Source organism: Colletotrichum lupini, chromosome 9, assembly GCF_023278565.1.
Source record: "Colletotrichum lupini chromosome 9, complete sequence".
NCBI classification, from domain to species: Eukaryota; Fungi; Ascomycota; class Sordariomycetes; order Glomerellales; family Glomerellaceae; genus Colletotrichum; species Colletotrichum lupini.
The window spans coordinates 73,322-96,411 of NC_064682.1; the positions used below are offsets into that span (position 1 = coordinate 73,322).

The 23,090-nt window shown below is 43.4% G+C and overlaps 9 protein-coding genes across 9 annotated transcripts; 2 read left to right on the forward strand and 7 right to left on the reverse strand.

Moving 5' to 3' along the window:
* Positions 1-1,784: 1,784 nt before the first annotated feature.
* Positions 1,785-2,108, reverse strand: CLUP02_15926 (uncharacterized protein; the record flags this gene model as incomplete). Its single annotated transcript, XM_049294850.1, has 3 exons — positions 1,785-1,796; positions 1,911-1,985; positions 2,043-2,108. 3 exons carry the CDS (start codon positions 2,106-2,108, stop codon positions 1,785-1,787), a joined length of 153 nt encoding a protein of 50 aa, XP_049151997.1.
* Positions 2,109-2,279: 171 nt separating this feature from the next.
* On the reverse strand, positions 2,280-2,735 carry CLUP02_15927 (uncharacterized protein; the record flags this gene model as incomplete). Its single annotated transcript, XM_049294851.1, has 3 exons — positions 2,280-2,526; positions 2,583-2,664; positions 2,699-2,735. The coding sequence occupies 3 exons, from the start codon at positions 2,733-2,735 to the stop codon at positions 2,280-2,282; spliced, it is 366 nt and encodes a 121-aa protein (XP_049151998.1).
* A 778-nt stretch (positions 2,736-3,513) lies between these two features.
* On the reverse strand, positions 3,514-3,954 carry CLUP02_15928 (uncharacterized protein; the record flags this gene model as incomplete). The annotated part of the gene is made up of 1 exon (XM_049294852.1): positions 3,514-3,954. The coding sequence occupies one exon, from the start codon at positions 3,952-3,954 to the stop codon at positions 3,514-3,516; it is 441 nt and encodes a 146-aa protein (XP_049151999.1).
* Positions 3,955-8,679: 4,725 nt separating this feature from the next.
* Positions 8,680-8,892, reverse strand: CLUP02_15929 (uncharacterized protein; the record flags this gene model as incomplete). Its single annotated transcript, XM_049294853.1, has 1 exon — positions 8,680-8,892. The coding sequence occupies one exon, from the start codon at positions 8,890-8,892 to the stop codon at positions 8,680-8,682; it is 213 nt and encodes a 70-aa protein (XP_049152000.1).
* A 4,608-nt stretch (positions 8,893-13,500) lies between these two features.
* CLUP02_15930 (uncharacterized protein) lies at positions 13,501-15,161 on the reverse strand (the record flags this gene model as incomplete). The annotated part of the gene is made up of 4 exons (XM_049294854.1): positions 13,501-14,331; positions 14,442-14,704; positions 14,767-15,092; positions 15,151-15,161. The coding sequence occupies 4 exons, from the start codon at positions 15,159-15,161 to the stop codon at positions 13,501-13,503; spliced, it is 1,431 nt and encodes a 476-aa protein (XP_049152001.1).
* An 848-nt stretch (positions 15,162-16,009) lies between these two features.
* Positions 16,010-18,011, forward strand: CLUP02_15931 (major facilitator superfamily transporter; the record flags this gene model as incomplete). Its single annotated transcript, XM_049294855.1, has 7 exons — positions 16,010-16,079; positions 16,138-16,208; positions 16,276-16,346; positions 16,437-16,728; positions 16,794-17,549; positions 17,614-17,718; positions 17,772-18,011. The coding sequence occupies 7 exons, from the start codon at positions 16,010-16,012 to the stop codon at positions 18,009-18,011; spliced, it is 1,605 nt and encodes a 534-aa protein (XP_049152002.1).
* Positions 18,012-18,295: 284 nt separating this feature from the next.
* Positions 18,296-18,941, reverse strand: CLUP02_15932 (uncharacterized protein; the record flags this gene model as incomplete). The annotated part of the gene is made up of 2 exons (XM_049294856.1): positions 18,296-18,562; positions 18,660-18,941. The coding sequence occupies 2 exons, from the start codon at positions 18,939-18,941 to the stop codon at positions 18,296-18,298; spliced, it is 549 nt and encodes a 182-aa protein (XP_049152003.1).
* A 611-nt stretch (positions 18,942-19,552) lies between these two features.
* CLUP02_15933 (amidase) lies at positions 19,553-21,494 on the forward strand (the record flags this gene model as incomplete). The annotated part of the gene is made up of 6 exons (XM_049294857.1): positions 19,553-19,879; positions 19,934-20,056; positions 20,114-20,266; positions 20,335-21,210; positions 21,269-21,356; positions 21,418-21,494. 6 exons carry the CDS (start codon positions 19,553-19,555, stop codon positions 21,492-21,494), a joined length of 1,644 nt encoding a protein of 547 aa, XP_049152004.1.
* Positions 21,495-21,599: 105 nt separating this feature from the next.
* CLUP02_15934 (uncharacterized protein) lies at positions 21,600-23,087 on the reverse strand (the record flags this gene model as incomplete). The annotated part of the gene is made up of 1 exon (XM_049294858.1): positions 21,600-23,087. The coding sequence occupies one exon, from the start codon at positions 23,085-23,087 to the stop codon at positions 21,600-21,602; it is 1,488 nt and encodes a 495-aa protein (XP_049152005.1).
* Between the last annotated feature and the right edge of the window lie 3 nt (positions 23,088-23,090).

Consider the following 23,090-nt stretch of genomic DNA (forward strand, 5'->3'; position numbering starts at 1 on the left):
TACGATTATTAAAGTGCTTAAGCTACTATATAGGCTCGCAGAATTAGGTACCTATTAGTAGGCTACTTACTACGATTTTTATATTAATTAATTATTAATAGTTACCTCTACGTACGACTCGTGCTTACTAATCGTAGAGTACGAAGGTGACTAATTTAGGATCGTCGGAATATAGACCGACGATATATTAGGCCTATCCGATATTAACTTTATAAAGAAGGAGAATAAGGAGCTTTAAAAAGCGGGCTTCGTAGCGAAGCTAAAAGAGGTCCTTATAATAAACACCCCCCTAGTATTTAATAGCGGGATTTTTATAATTAAAAGGGAAACCGTCGTCTTTTAGTAAAAGGGGTAGGGTAAGAAGATTAACCTCGTCGACCCGAACGTAACCGATATTAAAAAGCGATATAAGGCTAAGCTTGCGCGAGGGGTATATATTATAAGTATTTATTAACTTAAAGTAACTTTTAACTACGCTAGGGTAGCGCAGGCTATAGATCTAACTAAATAAGACGTCGAAGTACTTAATAAGCGGCTTAAGTAGTAATAAACGAATCTCGATCGAGGTCTCGTTTATTACCCAATCGACCTTACGATTAGTAAGCTCTACGTTTTTATTAATAGGTTATTTACGAATAATAACGACCTTACTTCGTAATTAGGGTATATTATTATCCTAGCTAACGAGAGTATGGGCGAGAGCGAATTTACTATATATAGTAATATAATCTATTACTCGTTAACTAAAAGTAAGCGGGTAACGAGAAGTATACTAGCGTCGGAGGTTTATAATATAGTTAACGGCGTTAACCTCTCCTACGCGATTTTAATAACGCTAAGGAAGATTACCGATCGAATTAGCCTTCTACTTATTCTAACAGTTATTTATACCGATTCTTACTCGCTATACGAATGCCTCGTTAAATTAAGAACGACGAAGGAAAAGAGGCTTATAATCGATATTATAGCCCTTAGGTAATCGTACGAAAGGCGCGAGATACTTAAGATCCGTTAGATTAATAATAAAAATAACCTCGTAGACGCTTTTATAAAAGTAGTACTAAATAAGGGATTAGAGTAATTCGTAAGTAGTAGAAAAGTTATCGTACGAATAGAGGGATAGGTTATATAAAAAGAATAGAGAAAAGGGGGAAAAAGAGACGACTTAGTAAACGGGCCCGAGGTCGAATTATACCTCTAACCGCAGCGGTTAAATCGATAAAAAAAAGAGAAAGTTAGTATCGGATTAGAAGTCTAATTCGACCGCGGTATATAGCTAATTACGTAGGGGCTAATTAGGGGCCTTATTTACGATTATCGTAGCTAGCCTAACCTATAGTTAGAACCTCCTTTTTATACCTACGCAGATATTCATATAGTTTAATTAATCTCTTCGTTAACTACGGTTCGAACTAACTACCCTGTAATAGGGATACTAATAGTAACCAAACCTTTAGAGTCTGTCCACTACAAGCGCTCTCCCAAGGCGGACGCCGAGCCATCAATTTCATTCCTCGAATCAGTCCATTACAAGAAGCAGGCTGAGCCTGCAGCTGAGCCTGCGATCGAATTTTTGGAATCTGTCCACTACTAAGTGACAAGGGACGTGTAGCACCTATTCGCTGTCGGTTAGTCGGATCATGTTTGCTACTAAAGTTCAAGTCAAGGAATCTCAGCTAATTGACCCTAGTATCAAGTTGTGAAGTACCCCGCGGGCTCTCAGAGTGGGAGCATTAATTAACTGGAAGGATTATCGAGCGACTTTTGTCGACATTCTCTCCAGTCTAGTTGTCTACCTAGTCAACATCACATCAGGTGAGAAGGATTTGTAGACTTGTAGCCAGTGGCAAGGATAGTATAACTTCCTACTTGCAATATTACGACTGTCCTTAAGTTCTCATCGCGCTCACGATCGTAATGACCTGATTGCGCCTTGGATATTGTAGATTACAATTGGCATTCCAGTGGAAAGTAGCAGCCAGTGGCTACGTAAGCGTCACCATCAGTCAATCGACAGTGGCACACACTTAAAATGATCATACTCTTGATGAACATCTAGGCTGTGGTGCAATTGCAACATAATGTACAGGTGCCTTGAGCAGTGACATTGAAGTAAGCGTTCATAGTTCAGTGATGAAACTCAAATTTGGCACAACACAATGCCCGATCTACACTCTATAGCATCCTCTAGGGCTGAAATTCCTTGTGCGACAAACAGCATTGCACATCCTGGCGTGGAGGTCGAATACAAGGAGGGTTGTGGTTGCAGAGATTCACAATCAAATAACCGTGGTCAGAGCAATAGATTGGACCTGGGCAGCCTTTCCGACTATTATTGTTGCTTGCCGTTTAATCGACCAGATGTGTAGGATTGAAACAAGCGGGATTGTCACATAGGTGTGACACGTGATCATTTGGGTTTCGCTTGTGAAGTTGCGCGTAGGCGACGATGTGAAGTAGGTACGCTCTCGAAGCTTTCCTGCCAGTGAGGCCTTTTTTCGCTTTGCCATTGCTCTTTGTCCATATCTATGGTAGAAGTACGATTAGTGTTTGAAGCTAGAGCAGACTTCTGGGAAGCTGACCTGAGCGTAACCATCTCGGGTGCGACATCCAATTGGAACATGACAACCAAGTTTTGTGTCAACTTCACATCTTTTGGCGCGTCTTTTGGCAATCAATGACTTGGCACGGGACCAACCAAGGTCGTCCATAATGTTTATACGAGCTCGAGCCATTTTGAACCTGGTACGAGTGAGAGGGATAAAGAAGAGCAGGATATCTACTCCGTCACGAGAGGATACAATATCCTCTTTTAAGGTCGAGTAATCGATGAGCTTTGGCAGTGGAGCAGGAGCATTCGTTACTTAATTTCGCAATCGATTAAATCCACCTCCCGCAACGCCCGCACGCGGGGCCGCCGAATGCATACACCCACCGGGGTTTAATAAAGTAAGGTACCTTAATGATTGACTGAGCCTAGCCCAGTATTGGAATATCTAGACAAGACAGATACTGGGGGGTGGGCGGGTGATGATCTTGGCCCTTCGCACATCGCTTGGGACGTTCTATGAACCAGTAAATGATAATCGCTGTTAAATTGTTAACAGCCTCTGTGACATCGTTCGGTGATGCTCATGCGACTGGCAACAGCGCGGAGACTTGTGATATTGATACTTTATGAGGATTGACAAGACAACGTACCTAAAATAGGTCTTCGCGAGCCCGAACATGGGTAACACCAAAACTCTATGTTATTAATTGGCAATTTGCTTTTTATTGTGATTGTTTGGTAAGCAACTCAATTTTATTCGTCTACAGCGGTCGCTGATGCACAGAGAGGCCTACGAACACTTGCGGTGGTAGTCACGTATGCACTCGCGAACCGCAGCTTCGAAACATCAAAATACGACGGATTAAGACAATCGATTACTACAATATTGACATATCCTGTATTCTGATGCTCTATGGCATAAAATTCTGCGTTTCATTCCATTGAATGTCGTGGCGACCTGATCAAGGCAAGTTCTGGGGAGCGTAGCTTTGGTCAGGGTTTACCGCCTGGCCGTTCACCAGCTGCTTGTCGGTGTAGGCGGGCCAAACAATAAGCTTCTGGTCCGTGACAGAGAAGGTTGTGAATCCCGCATCCGGACCGAACTGTCCGCTCCAGCCCGATGTAACAGAGAAAGCTCCACATTTGGCGTTTGAGGCAGCGCGGCTTGCAGGTGCGCCGGTAGTTATGAATTTGCAGGCTGTGGGATCTGCGATGTGGGTGTTGATGTTGAAGCTATAGTCGCAAGAGGTATCCTCAGCATTGCAGGTGCGGGTAAAACCTTCAATGGTCCATTCCGCGACACCCGCGGCCATCATTGACTTAACCTCACGCTTCGAAACGGGTGAGCCGGAGACGGCAGAGGCAGCAGTCAGGGCTGTGAGGAAGAGGTGGGTGATCTGCATTATCGCGAGGTCTTGAGGAAACAATTTGAGTTGTTAATTAAATTGAGAAGGGAGTGATTGTTTGTAACTATTGGCTTGTATTGGACGACGTGATGTTTTGAGTTGAAGTACCGTCCGGAGTGGCGGCGGACGAGCGGATTTATACCAGTCAAGAGTCAAGGTTGTATTACTAGAGGCCATCAAATAAATGAGCACAGATCAATGGTATGACAACAAGCTCGTGGGTACTCAAACGATTGAGAAAGTGACGTTGCCATCGTATTCCCTCTCCCTGCGTCGGTGGACCTTGGACTCTCGCTAAGTTCCCCGTGACTGTCTTCGATCCCCATTTCATGATCCATCATGACAGCAGCTTAGTGCGGATGTGAACCAGCAATGTGTCATAGTCCAGCCAAAAAGTTCCTATGCGGTCATAACAACCTGCCTTCCGGGTCACTTTGATCGCTTAAGGTAATTGCCTATACGCCTCGCGGTTCAGTCGGCTCAAGCCGTCGGTCATACGTGGCTTAGAAGCATACGCATCCGCTGGATGGTCCTTCCTTTAGCTACCATTCGGTGGAATGATGGCTCGCAAGACCACTGCACAATGAATCCTCCAATCCATCGAGGCAAGATTCTCGTATTCAGGGTCGCATGCATTCTCATTTCTGACTTGAATTCCAGGCACATGACGCAGGTTATGTAACCTCGATATTAATACGAGCGCTATCTGCCGGGGCTGATTAACCTAAACAAGGCACGACTCCACGTTCTAATCTGCTTTCGGGCCTCCGATTGCCCCGAGGCTTCATCGCCCCAGAAGCATGCCGCCCCCGCTGATCTACCTTTATTTCGATTGATCATTCCTAGTGCTCCCATAATCCTAAGTTTAGCCACATAGTTCTGACCAACGGTGTGTGATTGATGTTGCCCGTTGGATTCATAATTCTCCACCTGCATTTCACTAAAACACAACACTGAACTACTCAGGACTTCTCCCTGCAGTCATCGACCGCCAAGCTGGAGTGCGGCATGTAGTTGCCAGTACGCCAAACTGATCGACGAAGCCAGTCTTGCAAACAGCGAGCGAAGGCTTTGCTATCTCGTAGGCAGGCAGGTCTCAGTTTCGTTGATCTGCATGAGCTGATGTTGAACTCTCCCTTGCAAGATCCTCGCATCCTGTAGGACTGACTGACTGCGACATCGCTCATCTTCAGGTGTGAAGTACTAATGTGTATGAAAATCATAGTCGTAACGCTGTGAGCACATTGTGTGCAGACAGATAGACTCATCAACGTACTTTCACACATGTGAGTCAGATGAAATCCAATTCGAACTGTATCGATACATGCAGCAAAATACTTGGATTTCGTAATTTCTGAGCGTCTTGGAACGTGCGTATGCTAATTACATTTGCGAGGATTTCTCGCCGTATTAGAAGGCACCCTGGAAATCCGACCAGGTAGAACGACGACCCCATGTGCTGCTTGCTAAAAAGCGACGAGGAAAGTCAGGGAAACTTTGTTTCGACTAAGACAATGACGATGATGCATTGAACTCGCATGTTAGTATCCCTATTACAGGGTAGTTAGTTCGAACCGTAGTTGACAAAGAGATTAATTAAACTATATAAATATCTACGTTATAAATATAAAAAGGAGGTTCTAACCGTAGGTTAGGCTAGCTACGATAATCGTAAATAGGGCCCCTAATTAGCCCCTACGTAGTCGGCTATATACTATAGTTAAATTAGACTTCTAATCCGATACTAACTTTCTCTTTTTTTTATCGATTTAACTACTACGGTTAGAGGTATAATTCGACCTCGGGCCCGTTTACTAAGTCGTCTCCTTTTCCTCCTTTTCTCTACTTTTTTCGTATAACCTATCCCTCTATTCGTATAATAACTTTTTTATTACTTACGAATTACTCTAATCCCTTATTTAGTACTACTTTTATAAAAGCGTTTGCGAGGTTATTTTTATTATTAATCTAATAGATCTTAAGTATCTTATACCTTTCGTACGATTACCTAAGGGCTATAATATCGATTATAAGCCTCTTTTCTTTCGTCGTTCCTAATTTAATAAAGTATTCGTATAGCGAGTAGGAATTTATATAAATAACCGTTAGAATAGGTAAAAAGCTAATTCGATTAGTAATCTTCCTTAGTATTATTAAAATCGTATAAGAGCGGTTAACGCCGTTAACTATACTATAGACCTCTAATACTAATATACTTCTTATTACCCACTTATTTTTAGTTAATAAGTAGTAGATTATATTACTATATATAGTAAATTCGCTCTCGCCTATACTCTCGTTAGCTAGGATAATAATATACTTTAATTACGAAGTGAGGTCGTTATTATTTATAAATAACTTATTAACGAAGACGTAGAGCTTACTAATCGTAAGGTCGATTAGGTAGTAAACGAGACCTCGATCGAGATTTATCTATTACTACTTAAGCCGCTTATTAAGTACTTCGACGTCTCGTTTAGTTAAATCTATAGCCTGCGCTACTTTAGTATAGTTAAAAGTCGCCTCGGGCTAATAAATACTTATAATATATACCCCTCGCGCGAGCTTAGCCTTATACTACTTTTTAACGTTAGTTACGTTTAGATCGACGAGGTTAATTTTCTCGCCCTACCCCTTTTATTAAAAGATAACGGTTTCTTTTTTAATTATAAAAATCCTATTATTAAATACTAGGGGGGTATTTATTATAAAGACCTCTTTTAGCTTCGCTACGAAGCCCGCTTTTTAGAGCTCCTTATCCTCTTTTTTTATAAAGTTAATATTAAATAGGCTTAATATATCGTCGGTTTATATTCTAACGATCCTAAATTAGTCGCTTTTATGCTCCGTAACTAATAAGCACGGGTCGTACGTAGAGGTAACTATTAATAGTTAATTAATATAAAAATCGTAGTAGGTAGCTTACTAATAGGTGCCCGATTCTGCGAGCCTATATAGTAGCTTAAGCACTTTAATAATCGTACTTTTTAAGTACTTACTAGCTATTTCCTTCGGTAGATAGGCTAGGATTTTCTTTATAAGCCCTATAGCCGATTAGGTATAAGCCTAGGTAATATCACGGCTCTAAATCTCGTATCCTTTCTTTTATAGCGATACTATTAGTACTATTATTAATCGTTAGCTATAGCGCTATATAGTAAGCGATTATATAAGTAGCGTTACCTTTTCGACGTCGCCGTACCCCTAAACTACGTATCTAGACTTCTCGTACGGCTAAGGTATTCCTTTCCCTTTAATCTTATAAACTATTTGTAATTTAAATATGCGGAGGTTTATATATTTTTCTAAGTCGTATAGGATAAATCGATAGACCCCTCGATTATAAAGAGTATTTACTTCGATAAGATCTAATCCCTTATATAGCTTTTTAGTAATTATAATTACGCTTTCCTTGCGTAGTTTAACCGCTAGCTCGAAATCGGCTTTCTCTTTTACTATATAAAAAGTATTAATTACCTCGTCGCTAGTAATAAATTACTACGTTAGGGCTTACCGTCGTAGTCTTTTATAACGTCTTATTAGTAGTATTAGTACCCTTTTAGTAATATCCTCTTCCTCGTCGTCTATTAGTATTATTACGACGATTTCGTTAAGGATAATTTCTTATACCTCTACTGCGGGTTATATAGTTTCCCCTAGCTCTTCTTCTTTTTATAGGTTAGAAATTACCTCGTTAGGATCTATATAGTACGGTCTAACTATTATAATTAATACTTTAAGTAGCTAGTCGCGATCTCTTACGACTATATAAGAGCGCTTATTAACGGAAATTAACTTATATAGCCTAGTCTACTATTAGGTAATTTCGTACTATACTCGTATATCTAAATTTAGTAGTATATCTAAATTATCCCTTATATTAGGCCTATTATGCGTAGTAATTACCTCGTTAACTTACTTTTTTATACTTACCTCGCGCAGTGCCCGTATTACTTTTTTAACTACTCGGGCTCGTTAGCTTATACTTAGTAATAGTAGTAAGGCTAAGGTCGTTCTTAGATATGCTCTAAATACTAATAGCATTAGTATAAGTCCGTTAGGCCCTATAATATCGTTATAGTATTTAAGTATTATTTAGAGGTATTCGTCGTTAGTAAAATCCGGATTTTCCTCTTTAATAATTCTAAACGCCCTTTTTAACTACTAGTGTGCCCTTTTTACCTTTCTAATACTATAGTGCGCTTTAACGGGTACGACTTTTATTTATATACTATAGGCCGTCGTATTATCCCTAAATTCTACCGACTTAAAGCTAGTACTAACGTCGGTTCTAATACTATCTAGCGGTCCCTAGTATATATTAATCTAGCTTTTTCGCAGGGCTACCTTTACTATCTTTACTTATAGATCCCGGAGGAATTGCCCTACCTAGAAGGATATAACTACGTCGATTATATATAATACTAGCTAACTATTTAAGTAAAAGATATCGACGACTATTTCTTAGTTAAAGTTAAGCTTATTATGCAATTTAAACTTAAATCTACGTAGGCTCTGCGCATTTATTTAGTATTAATAATATACTTTTATTAACTACTCTAGCGCCCCTATTTCGATATTATTATTACTTAATTACTTTAGGAGGTTATATAGCCTCGTAACTAACGGGTACCCGAATCTCTAGTATAGTTTTCTAAGCTCACTTTCCGTTAAGTAATTAATCGACTTCGTATCGTTAATAAGCTTTATAAATATATACCCCTATCGTCGTTCGACTACCTCGAAGTACTTATTACTAAAGATTCTGTTCCTCGTATTATCGAATATAATACCTAGTCGATCTATGTTTTTTAGATATAGGAGAAATAGGGTATTAATAAGTAAAATATAGAAAGTTATCGTTCTAAAGTACGTCTTTACTTTTATTATACTTAGGGCGACGATTTCCTTACCTAGGCCGAAACTAATCCTCATAATACCCGCCGTCAATATATTAAATATTACTAGCGCGATCTTTTATAGCGCCTAGAATTACCCTTTTCCTCTAGTTAATTATTATAATACCCTAGTATCTAAGATAATCCTATAAAAATTATCTAGGCCGTACTTTTCGCTTATATAAAATACTTATACGAGCTTAGTATTCGAGGGATCTAAGTAATATAAAAAGGACCCCTTTAGCTACCCCTAGATTTACTTAGTACTATGTTCTTTTTTTTTAAATATTAAGAGAAATAGCGTCTTCTCTTTAATTATTAAGAGAATGGGCTTCGGCCCTATTAGATTCGCCCTTTTAATTACCTCTATATCTATTATCTAAAGGACCTTCCCTTACTATTTATAAATAAAAGCCTACTTATTAAGAGCTTCTACTACTCTCTATTCGTTTAGCCTCGTATATCCTCTAAAGACTAACGAGGTAAAAAAAGAGTAGTTAATATCGTTAATTTCGTCGTAATCTAATTCGTTAGTATAGGGGGTAAGATCTTCCTTATTTTCCGAATCTCTTATAGGGGGTATATACTTTAGGCTATTACTTTAGCTACCGTCGCTAAGTTCCGTACCCCCGGATCTGCCCTTATATATAATAAGGAATTAGTTAAACCGACGAGGGCTAGTTTTACTATTTATTACCCTCGACTTTCTATACTATTTATACAATTTAGTACGCTCTTCCTCAGAATAGTTACTTAATTAATATCTATCTTTTTTATAAATATAATATTACTTCTTTTATTACCCTACCCGGAAGTTAAATCTCTACCTATTTAATAAATCTAGGCCTCCTTACTAGCGATTACTATATCTAGCCTCTTTTCTTTTCTTATTATACGTTCGATTAACTTAATATTATTAATAAGGGCCGTCGTATACTTAGAGGTAAGTTTAGTACGGTATTCTTATTTTAATATTAAAGCTAGATCTTAGCCTCGAGTAGAGCGTCTCGTAGTCTTTAAGTACTTAGTATAGGGTAATCTTTATTTTTAATATACGCTAGATTACGGTATAGAGATATTCGACTTTCCGCTCGTTTATCCCCTTATTTAGCTAGGTTTTCGCTAGCTTATCGATTTGATTAATAAGCTCTTCGAGGATCTTTACTCGTAATTTACCCTCTATTATCCTAGCTATAGATATAAAAAAAATCGCTCGTAGCTTAAATAGGAGCTCTAGGTTCTTATTATAGGTCTCGAAGCGGCTTCGGATTACGTTAATTATATTAAGAAAGTCGTTTTAATCGAGATTACGTACTACTTCGTAATAATAATTAGAGGCTTTACTTACGAGTACGATATTAATTACTAAATAGTACTAGTATTCCCTAATTCCGACTTTTTTATAATAATCGTAAAATATCGTTAGGGTTTCTTATAAGACCTTATACTTCCCCCCAGAGTATAATTTCTCTTTTAGGAAGATCTTTTTAAGGTCTATAAATTACCTCGTATTTGCTACTAAACTTTTAGTATTTATATACGAACCTTATGTCGCTACGTATTATTAGTAATTTCGGGTCGTTTACCTCTTTTTTTATTAGCTAATCGGCACCGAATTTTATATTAGTAGCGGTAACGAGTTATAGATTAAAATAGGCAGAATTATTAATTATCGTACTTCTAGTACTATATTTTACCCCGGTATATCCTTTTACGACGATAGATTTCCGTTAGTAATTATAAAAAGGAAATCTAGGTCGTTTACCCTTTTTCTAAATTCGTTAAAGCGATTATATGCTCTATCGACCTATACTTAGTTCTATAGTACGAATTCCTCTTTTATAATTATCGCTATTAGTATTTCGTATAGCTCTTATAATTATAATTATACTAGTAATACCCCTCGCTTATAAAGGAATTTATTAATTACTTTTGTAATTCCTAGGCTTACGTTTACGAACTATTTATTTAGCTAGTAACTAAGGTCGTTTACGATCTTATAGAATAGGGGTTACCCCTATAGCCCCTTTTTCTTATAAACCTTAGTTAAATAGATTAATACTACGTTAATTTACTCGCCGTTAGGCTAATCCGCGATTCTATATATATACGTCCCCTAATAGTCCGGGTTAATATTTACCTATTTATAAGGGATTAGGATTCTATTTAAGATCGGGTTTCGTCCTCTTTTTCTTTACCTTAACTCGCTAAGGGTCGTGCTCTAACTTATACTCGTATTAGCGGTTACTAGTATATTTAATCTTAATAAAGATATATTTAATCCGCGCGCGGGTTATAATAAATCCGTACTTTTACTACCTAACGAATTTATTAAGGTCTAAGAGATTCCCGCTTCTTCTCGCCGTCTTATTACTACTCTCGTTTTTACTATTTTTAGTAATTACTATTACCTTTTTAAGTCGCTAGCTATCGTACTTACTAAGATCCTCTTTTTTATTTAGTATAAAAAGGTAGGTTTTAGTAGTTCCTTTTTATAATAATAGTAGTAGACGTTTATATTACTATAAGATAATATAGTAATTAGTCTTAGGATCTTTACTAGTTACCGATTTCCGCTATCCCGTATACTTCTAGCCTCCTAAGCCTCGTACTCTCTATAATTTCTAAATAGCTTCCTTCCTTAACCTACCTCCTCTAGGGCGGTATTCTATAAGAATAGTCGAAATTAGACGCCGGGCGGCTTATAGAGGAGCTATATAGGCCGTTAAGAACCGTATAGGCCGTTAAGTACGGTTAACGAAGTTAAGCCCTCTTTTTTATAAAATCGTATATTTTAAGGACTTATTAAAAATGCCTACTTATCGCTCGTACGCAATAAGGTTAGATACCTTAGAAATCTTATTTTTTACGGCCTCTCGGTACCCTATTTTATATTTTTTAAGTAGTCTTTTTCGTAGTTTAATTATAGTTAGGTAATTATCGCTTATTAGCAATCCCTTTTATTACTTAGTTAATTTTTAATCGCGGGCCGGTTATAAAAAAGTCGTTTAGTAAAAAAGCTACTCGGGGCGACGGTAAAAGGCTAGTTACTTAAGCAGTTCTATTAATTAATATAGTTTAACATAATAAACGTCGACCTCTCGTAAGTAGTAAAGGGCTATAATTACTTAATTCCGTACGGTATTTAAAAATCGCCTCCTTTTTTATTTACTTCTATAAGGTTAATTAGTACGAATTTCTTATCCCGTGCGGTATTAAGAGGTCGTCTCTTTTATATAGGGAGATACCTTACCGATTTATAATAATAGAGTTTAATTACTAATTAGTATTAGTATCCTTATTATAAAGTAGTTAGTTCGAACCGTAATTAACGAAGAGATTAATTAAACTATATAAATATCTGCGTCGTAAGTATAAAAAGGAGGTTCTAACCGTGGGTTGGGCTGGCTACGATAATCGTAAATAGGGCCCCCAATTGGCCCCTGCGCAGTCGGCTGTATGCCGCGGTCGAATTGGACTTCTAATCCGACATCGCACGAGTTCTGACTTCCATTTTCAAGGGAGAGATGAAACTCACATGATTAAAACCATATTCGTAGCTGATCGCGGGGACAAATGGGATCGCCAGCGCATAGATAGGACTCAAGTGAATCACATTTTCCGAACAAAACTAGAATCCCTTAAAGTTCAACTTTGATATTTCACATGGTATGCAGTTATACCCACGTATATATAAGCAGGTCTGCAGTCTTCAAGGCTCACGTTAATCGGTAATATTCAAGGAAATGCGTAAAACATTGCCTCTCATAAATACCTTAGGCTGATTGAAACATGAGGATTGAATAAGACCTGCTCTGAGAATTTCAACTATGACTTCTTTATTGCTTTGGGAATAGACATTCGCTCTGCGTTACTTGATGTACCTACGGTATCGTGGATTCACTTAGCAGATGCCGGAAGTCATCCTTCGTAGATTCAAGGTTCCTAGTACTCATTACCTTCTTCTTCAGACTTCGATCCGCAACAGGAGTGACGTTAGAAGGAGACAAATCAAGTCGCGACATCACATACCTGGGGACTTCGTTCATCCACGGTCAGAACATGAAAGTCTCGAATTATGAGTTAGACTTGTTCTTGCGGACGGCACAACATACGCCGTTCTCAGAGACTACGGATCTCATCAAGGCACTAGCACCCACAGCACGTATAGAATTAATCAACGCTTTCTCAATTTGAATCACTAAACTATTCTAGAGACCGACTTTAACTGCCTGCAACCTCGAACCCAACTAATTTCCATCGGAAAGGCACTTCGAGATGTCCGAGTGCATCGGCCTGACCTTCTTGTCATCACTACTCTTCATCGCTCAGGTCACCATATCATGTGCGGGCAAGGAACTGAGTTCGTCAATGACCGTATCCTTGTACAGCTCGAGTATTCTGAGAAGAGTGGGTTATCACGAGGCAAAAACCTGGATGTCATTTATGTTCCACCTATCTTTCCGAGATATCTTGTCTGCGCCCATCATACCACCCAACTCCAGTCTTGATGTCTCAAACGGATGAACGAGAAGCGACAGGCAAATCACTGCACAAGTGCGTGTGTAGGGCAGCAAGTTTAGAAAGACGAACTCAGGCGTTTGAGCAATTTTCTTCCTATTCCCGGACCGCTTTCCTCAACAGGTTAAAAGACTGCGATCTCAACACCTCGAGCCTTAGCAGCTTCTTCTATGTCAAATGTATCAGTTCCCTCCCTAGATGCTTCTTCAAGGACCTCGTCAACTATATTTATGAGCCGAAATGAGTCTTTCCTCAAGAACGATGGCCGCACATCGTCGAAAACCTGCTTCCACTCTGGATGAGCATTTAGGATGGGGACTTCGAGGCTGCCTATCACTAAAGGATACATGAGCCCGTTGTGAACCAGAAGGTGGTGGTTGGCGGGCATTTCAACTGCCCTGTATAGTGCGTAAACCGATGCCGCCAAACGACACATGACGACTTCTCTTGACGGGAATGATGTCAGGTCACCTGAGTGAGGTCCCGGCCGGTTCTCATCATCGGACGATGCCAACTTTCTTCTGGATCGGTATAATCGCCTCACATGTAAGACCGCTGTATACCGCCAGCAGTCCCAAAGCATGCATTGGGCATGCTCACCAATCTCTCCCGGCCAAGTCCAGAGCTGGGATTCTATGTCACTCGCGCTGCTCTCCCTCATATCAGCGAGAATATCTAGTAGCGATCTGGGCAGTCCCGATACGGTCTCTACCCCACCGAGCCTACCGCCTTTCCAAGAATCTTGGACTTTTCGTAGGTGGCGCCAAACATTCATGCTCGGTGTTATTCGACCAATCACCATGATATCCATGTCCATGATAGACAAGACTTCGATGGAGTGCCGGATGGTGAACTCATGGTCGGCTGAGGGCAGCAGATGACTCAAGTTCGTCTCTAGATGGTACAGGCCGGCCATGAGCTGAAGATACATCGTCCAAGGGCGAGCTTGAAGCAGCTACATAATGGCTGTGAGTTAGTAATGGATATCAGATTCGAGACGTTTGTACGCGTGAGATATGGGTAGCCGATTCGCATACGGCGAAGCTATGCTTTTTCGAGACTTACACATAGACTACAGAGAAGCAGGCCAGCAGAGACAGTGGATCCATCGAAGGAGTTGTGTCGGCTTTCTAATTCCGATCGGAAAGTTTGGAGCGCGTGATCGACGTATTCCATTGACGAGACTGAGAAACCGTCGTCTAGGTATGCTTGGATAGCACCACAGACGATAGCAAATGCTTGGCTTTTCTCTGCCATTGAGACAAAGTGAGATTTCATCCAACCAGAGCTCTCAGTGGTGTAGAGTCGGTGCATCCCCGCGTTGAGAACTTGCGACAGGGTCAGTACTCGAATACCTATACGTGACAGAGCCAAGCGGCGAATGACTTACATTTCTGGAAAAGCTGCCGTTTCGGGTCATTGGTGCCGCCGGGCGATGGTGCCAAATATGAGATTTCAGAGTGTGACCCCGGTGTATCTGATTTTTGAGCGGCCCCGGACAGCTTCGGTGTATCGGCCCCGGGAGATGCTGAGGATGATCCAGTGTGGTGTAGTGGATCTTCAGCGTTCGGCAGATAGCTATCAAAAGTAGTTGAGTTGGCGCTCGCTTTGTTCGCAGCAAGGTCAGGGATTGCGGCCCCAGCAAATCGACCCCGCGAGGCTATTCCGTTGGTCCACTTGAGTGTGGTGTTATAGCCCTCGCACTGAATGCCACGCCTTTGGCATGCTCGGCAATCTGGACGCGTCTCGTCGCATTTCCGTTTCCGCCTCTTACAATTGGAGCATCCTCCCCTAGAGCGACCCATCGATAACCTACTGATGGCTGTCGAGTGAGGTCAGCGTAATCGTTATCTGTTCAAGCCTTGCAGTTGACTGCTCAGCGGAGTTCTCGAAATGGCCGACCTTGCCGACGATGAATGAAGAATTGAGATTTCAACTTCCCAAGAAAGGCAGACGGGGCCGCGAGCGCATATATATGCCGAATAGGGCATGGCTCAGACGCTCGATTCTGGGGTCCAAGCAATCATGTTGCAGCTTCATAAATGCGGGGGCGAGGCCGCTAAGACAAATAGAGTTCTCTGTTATCCATGCGGAATGCCCTCGGAAAGAAAGGGATGAGGGTCCAGCAGGGACTTGCCAGTACATGGCGTCAAGACCTCGTCAGACTTGCTGGTTAGTGTACACTCACAGGGACTGTAATCAAGTCCCCAGTCCTGTTATCACAACGATATTGGTCATTCTCGCCATGGTCTTCATCGTCTTCGATTACGACCGGGGCTCTCGAAGATTATCATCCTGATCTAAACGTGGTGCAGGTGCTTCAGTCTCCTATGACTGAAAAGGGTTAACCTGGGCGCGTGGCTTATCGTGGCACACACCAAAATCCCAGCTGTCACACAACTTCGAGTAGTATCCAGGCCGAAATAGAAGTCTCCTGAGAAGGTCAACTTACCTTCGTATTTTATATTAAATGCCCGTTGCCTGCTCGACTCATTGCTGTGTCTGCATCAAATGCGACAATATTCTAGGCTGGTTCCTAAACGCAACAGCACCTCACCACATCTAGCCCATAAGCCCACTATTGTTTGTGTCTCTTTCTGCTCTCGCCTCAACGCTGTGGTAGAGAGTTCCCGATGGACGTCCCAGCAGTGACAATGGCTCAACATACACCCCTTCCTCCGGGAACAGTTCACTTGCTCAATTGTATGCCTCTTACTCGAAGTCTTTGAAGTCCTGTGCTGACGTCTGCGTTCTACCCCAGATGAGGACGCTACAGAGTCCCCAATATTTGTTCTATCCCCAACTCCATCGTCAGACCCGAACGACCCACTGGTACGGATTCTGCTGTTTGCGATGCTCCGGTAATGACATCTTCTTACTCTTTGAATGCGTGAAATAGAACTGGAGCAAATGGAGAAAGTATCTTAACTACAGTCTTGCCATGGGCGTCACCGTGGCCGCTTTCACCAAGTACGTTAGAGCCACATCGGTTTTCCAATCCATCTGTTGCCCTTCGCGGACCAACTCCCCGGCTGACGATTTGTTTGCTTTCCTCCATAGCCTCTCGATCCAAACCGTCTTCTGGCAACAGATGACCGTTGATCTCGATGTGTCTATCAACCAACTCAGCAACGCGCAGTCCGCTCAGCTTGCAGGACTTGCCACAGGCTGCATTTTCTTCATTCCGTTCACAATCAAGTATGGTCGTCGCTTAACGTACTTAGTTTCCACAGCGATTCTTGCTGCAGCAGCGTGGTGGACATCTTCTATGCATTCATACGCAGAACTTATTGCCACAGCTGTAATCACGGGACTAGCTGGCGCTATAAACGAGACCGCGGTGCAAATGACTGTAATACTTATCAAAATCCCCTAGTCTTATCTCGCCTTTTCGCTAATGATTCTTTCCTGGCACAGATTGCCGATATTTTCTTCGTTCACCAGCGAGGTTCTGCCAACGGTCTCTATTTTACTGCCGTAATGGCAGGAAGCTTTTTGACGCCTTTGGCTGCCGGCTCCCAAGCCGTGACTCAGGGATGGCGCTGGTCATACTACGCCCTCTCTATCTCTCTGACAGTTCTCTTCTTCATGTTTGTTTTCTTGTATGAAGAGACCAAATATATTCCCATAAGCCTCGGCGAAAGCGACCTTACAGACGACAACTCACCGATTGGCGGGAATGATATGGCAAAAGTCAGAAGCCTTGATAAAGGCGGTCTGGAGCTGAACTACATGCGGTCCAATCCCGCTACGGATGTCCCACTGAATTCTTACCGCGAACGCATGCGATTATTGACACCAACCTCGGAATCCTTACTGCGAGTTTTCATCTTGCCACTTCATGTCATTACTCTTCCACACGTCATGTTCACTGCTCTACAGTTTGCATCCGGTGTATGCTGGTTAGTACTGTTCATGTCGGTTGTATCCGTCGTCTTTTCTGCGCCCCCCTACAATTTCAATACTGCAGCAATCGGATATATGAACCTCGGACCTTTTGTTGGAAACATTTTCGGCAGTATTTACGGCGGACCTTTAGCAGACTGGACTGTTTTGCGCTTGGCTAAGAGGAATGGGGGCGTTTTCGAGCCGGAAATGCGACTGTATCCCTTATTTCTACCCGTGATCACGATGGCTGGTGGTATTGTCATGTTTGGAGTCACCGCGGATCGAGTAAGTCACCTTTGCGCCACATGTCTTCTTTTGCTCCATCGACTGGTTAAACTAACAGCTCTAGGGAATGCATTGGATCTTCCCTAGCATCGGCGGCGCACTATTCGCATTTGGCCTTGGTGCAAATGGAGACATCACCTTTACATTTGTTATTGATACTTATCGAGAGGTGAATGCATCAATATTCGATTCAATGACTTTGACTAACATATGGTTCCACAGCTGACTGCCGAAGCCTTTGTTGGTGTCGCATTTGTTCGTAATGCTGTCAGCGTAGATGTCCCTTCGGCGCTTGTGCCCTGGATGTCAAACATGGGCCTTACCAATATGTACATTCTGAGTGGGGTTATCTCTCTTCTCATCGGTCTTTTGTATGTTCCTATGATCATCTGGGGCAAGCGCATTCGCACCATTCTGGCTCCCCGATACTTGCGACTTGTGGAGAGGCGCATGCAGATTTAGTGTGCTGAGTACGTGTATCTTATTTTGCCAGCCTGACCAGAGGTTTGCTTGTATGTACGAACTTTGGCACCACTCCCGAGTATGGCAAGAATTTAGATTCCGTCTTTCTAGTTTTTACAGAATACTTCTGCGTTTTAAATTGTTCAACTTGGCTGGGCTCGTCGTGGTTGACCTGGTGTCTCACTACATTTACACAAGCAGCTATGAGATAAGTCGAAGTCTTTGTTTGTTTGCTGGATACCTACATATAGTGGCCAGATCTACAATTCTGCACACTATCCAGGTCAAAGCTTTTCTGCCAGTACGCCAGGGAAGTTTGTGAGTCGATAGCAGTCGATGATAGGGCGCCCCTCAAACATGGTCATTACCCCGAGTGCTACCACAGCGTTCATCCAGTCGTAAGGGCTTCCCCCTGGTGCTTCAAACCTAATGTGCGTGAAGTACTCAACGTCATCCTGACTGATTGAAGATCGAGGCGATTTGTCTGTTCGACCAGGGCCAGTGCGGAAAACACCCTGGGCGTTGACGAGGATGAAGACACCATCATCAGTCTGGAGAGTATACATGGCATGCAACCTTGAGAACGCCTAGAGAGCGGTAAGCCGTATGAACTTCCCTTCATGGGTGACTTGTTTGCACCGTGCTAACCTTGTCAGGCCTAATGCGCTCGGCCCAATCTGCACCACTTCTTTCCACAATCTTGCCCGTGATCCTAGGGCCTTTGACTGACCCGCTCAAGATAGGCAGAACAAGACGAGTGACGCCCGTGTTATCAACGTTTGCAATTTCGGACACGTTGGGGTCCATATCGCAGACGATACGATAGATGAAGTCCAGATGTGGCATGCGCATGGATGGCACAGCGACTCCACTTGGCGAGAAGGCGTTTCCGGGGGAGGGGGCATGATCGGAGCTTCTCGCGGGTGCCATGACTAGGATGTAAGTTGAGCGCGGGTCGACCTGCCGAATGTATCCTGGATCGAAGTAAGTAGATGGAGAATCGAACTGTGAATGGCTTTTGGTATTGGCACGACGTGCTGAGACATGTGCCGAATGCTCGAGGCGGAGTTTTAAATAGTTATTCACAATCAATGTATTCGCAGGCTGATAAGAGGGGGTTTGTTACGCAATTGTTGCAGAGTCGAAAGAGCTGTCACCCATCCATCTCCCGAGCGCAGATGCCGACTCCTCAGAATTATAAGCCTAAGTACGCATCAGTCTTTCGACTCCCGGCAGCCGACGGCATCGGCAACTCTGCCAGCCAAGATCTGGCGGCATCTCCTTCCCCATTGGGCCATTGGACGCGCCAACAAGCCGCCCGGGATGCGTGCCATCGTCCGCAATTCCGGCGACGTTTCTAGCATCAAGGTGCATTGGGGTTGAAAAGAAGACAACACAGTCCAGTTTTCTCCTCTGTCTCTTGCCCTCGGTCTACTCGACTATCGCATCCAAATCTAAACAATAGCGCATGCAACCTATGAAACCTCTTTCTTCCACGATACCTTCTGAACCTATAAGGCGTAGTATCAATGCCCGCGGTAATGGAATGGGAAGCGATTGCTTCTCGTCACCGGTTGGAGCAACAGCGGAACATACCTCAGGAATGGAGAATCTCTGATGATCAGCTAGCCAAGCTTCGAGGCAAGGGAACTGCCGAAGAAGGTCGACTAATAGCCCAAGATGTTGCTCGGAAATCAGCGTTGATGACGGGAAAGGAACTCGACATCACAGAGTGCTACAACGCGCGAGAGTTGCTCGACAAGATTCATCACAAGAAACTCACATCGGAAGAAGTGGCAGTGGCGTTTTGCAAGCGCGCTGCTCTCGCTCAACAGCTTGTAAGGACATTTCCATCTCGCTCCGTCACCGTAGGTTGTGGCTGAGCTCCCGAACGCCGAATCACATGTACTGACATCTTCTAGACTTCTTGCTTAACTGAAATATTCTTCGATGAAGGAATCAAGAGGGCTCGAGAACTTGACCAGCACCTAGAGCGTACTGGAGAGCTCGTAGGGCCACTGCACGGCCTACCAATTAGCCTCAAGGTATCCCCATCCGGAAAACTTGTCCGCCTGTTTGGCCTGTAGAACTGATGAATTTAGGATTCTTTCGTCGTTAGAGGTCATTACGCTACTGTCGGTTATGTCGAGTTTTTGAAAAGGCCACTGCCTACTTCTAACTCGGCGATGGTCGATCTCCTAGTGGACGCTGGAGCCGTCCTATTCTGTAAAACGAACGTTCCGCAGACCATGATGGTTCGTGACCTGCTGATCTGTATCGATCAAAAGTTTTGGTCGAGTGTATATTGACGAGATTTAAATAGACTGCCGACTCGGAGAACAACATTTTCGGTCGAACTTTGAATCCGCACAAGACGATTCTTACCGCCGGCGGTTCAACCGGTGGTGAGGGAGCTCTTGTAGCATTCAGAGGCTCAGTATTAGGCGTTGGCTCCGATATTGCAGGATCAATCCGGATCCCCTCACTTTGTTGCGGCATTTATGGCTTCAAGCCCACAGCGGATCGAACGCCGTTTGGAGGGCAAGCTAACTATCCCTTCCGCAAACTCCAGCTTCCTGGAGTCACCCCTGTCGCTGGGCCGATGGCAAATTCAGTTGATGATCTCAGTTTGTTCATGGAAACAGTGATCGGTCGTCGGCCTTGGCATTATGACGCATCTGCAGTCAACGCCCCCTGGAGAAGCTCCTATGGAAGCAACAAGACCCTGACCATCGGTATCCTTCCCGAAGATCCGGAATATCCCTTGCAGCCGCCTGTTCGACGAGCGCTTCAAGACGCAGTCTCAAAATTGACTGGTGCAGGGCACAGTATCGTCAAATTACCAGCAAACCCCGCTTGCAGTGCCAGTGTTGGTGGAAAGCTGGGATTCCATTACTTCGGGCTAGGATCTTCCGGTCTGGATGCCCTGGCGAGTGAGATTGGTGAACCACTGGTACATTCAGTGAAACGAGGCGTTCATCCTTTCACAACTTCAAAGCCTCTTATTTCAACGGAGCTGGACACAGTACACCAACTGGATGAATTTCTTGGCTTACAGGCTTCTTATGCCAACAGCTGGAAGAACATTTGGACCGAGTATCACCTCGATGTTGTCGTCGGCCCCGGAGCAATCAGCACCGCGGTCCCCCACGATACCTATAGCATCCCTGTCTACACCTTGATGTGGAATGTGTTAGACGTAAGCCAGTGCAATCACCTCTCTGCAGCCAACAATTCAACTAACTGTGGGGGGGCAGTATCCAGCAGGGATAATACCATATGGGGTATCCTCCAAGACGAGAGATCCCAACTACCAGAAAGCGGCCTCAAATTTTGAAGCGGACTGTAAGTACTGTGCGTTCTAATTCTGCTGTTCTTCTCGTGCCTAGTGCTAAACCGAACACAGATGATCCAGAAGCAACCGACGGCGCCCGTGTTCGCTTCAAGTCATTGCTCCTCGATTTTATGATGAAGAGTGTTTAAACGCCATGAGAATCATTGACAGAGACATACAAGCATGAAAGTGAGCGATGAATGTGCGGGATACTTGTCTTTTTTCTGTAGAGACACGAAATATCAAATTCTTTCTCAAGTGCTTTTTGATGATCCAAGAGTTTCCTCGGCGGCAGTGTCACCACCACCACCGCAGCCAATACCATGGCGCTGACGGAATTTTTCTAGCCATTCGGGATTATCTGCAACAGTCTGATTCCATTCGTCGTCGCAGTCGTAAATCACACGCCTCGACTCTTGTCTAAGCATTTCGTCTGTGATGTCGAACCCTTGAGAGAGGCGCTCCTTTACAAAATGCCTCAAATGTTGCTCCAGGATCTCTGTGAAAGCTTTTGACGTTGCTGCCCTGGATCTGAGGATTGATTCTGACAGTAAAGACGTCGCAGTATCTATTGCAGCGGTCTTCTTTCCATTTTCTTGTTGTGACTCAAGTGTACGAGACGATCTCTGAGCAAAATGGTCTCTGGTGCTCTGATTCGTGACTGAAAATGGGACAACACTCAGCGACTCTGAACCTATGAGGTAGGGAGGCAGGGCATGCACGACCTGCTGCGCAATTGTTGGACTGAATCCGTGTTCTCCCTTCCAGTCTTTTATCATTGCACCATGGCGAAAGTGGTTGGCGAGATGGTCAACGCGTTTGTTCCAAGTCATGAACTCCACGTCACAGAACCCGCATCGAGAAGAGATCCGCACAGCTTCAGCCTTCCATCCATCGAATCGAGGCATTATGTCTAGTTTGTGCATAACGCGGAGGTGTTGAACAAGATGATCTTTCCTTCCAAATGATCGTGCTTCCATCGGTCGGTCGTAGCATGCTTTATGGTTGTGACCATCAAGATATTCTTCTGACGGGTCTACCTCGCTGCAGTACGCACAATGAGGTCTGCCAGTCACTGTAGACATGACCGAACCTCCCCGCAGTGCGCAAATCCACGACTCCAGGTTAAGGTGCCTCGATTTCTCGTGCCGAGCCCAATCATACTTAGTCTTGAAGCTATCGCTGCAGAATGTGCATTTGAAGGGGCGATCGTCTTTCTTGGAAGCGGCGGCTGCGCGTTTCTTAGACACTCTTCCCCGCCTGGTGCGATCAAGTAAACTTGTTTCGTTCTGTCGACCTCTTGACGTGTCTGATGCTGCTGACCACACTGAGTTTGCCGACTGTATAGATGAACTGCTCTCGCCACTGCCCAAGCTGGCTTTGGATTCAGTGCGGGCATAATCAGCAACATTCGGTGTTCGACTGACGTCGAGGCGAGCAGTACTATTCTTCAGCGCGTCATGTATGGCAGTGATGGAGGTTGGTTCATCTTGCGGGGGAGACCTCCTCCACCGCTGCATAGGACTCAATTCCCCAACGCTTGTAGATACAGGAATTGGTACTGGATTGGCCTGCTTCTCGGAATGCACAAATCGATAACGACTCCGTCTTCTTGGGAGGCCTTTATTCGTGTTGAACACAGTTTGGCCAACAAGCTCATCATTGGAGGGGATCGGCCAGTTAATGTGGTTTGAACGTCGTAGCCGGAGACTGTAGAGACCACGAGATATCGCCAAGCGCATAAT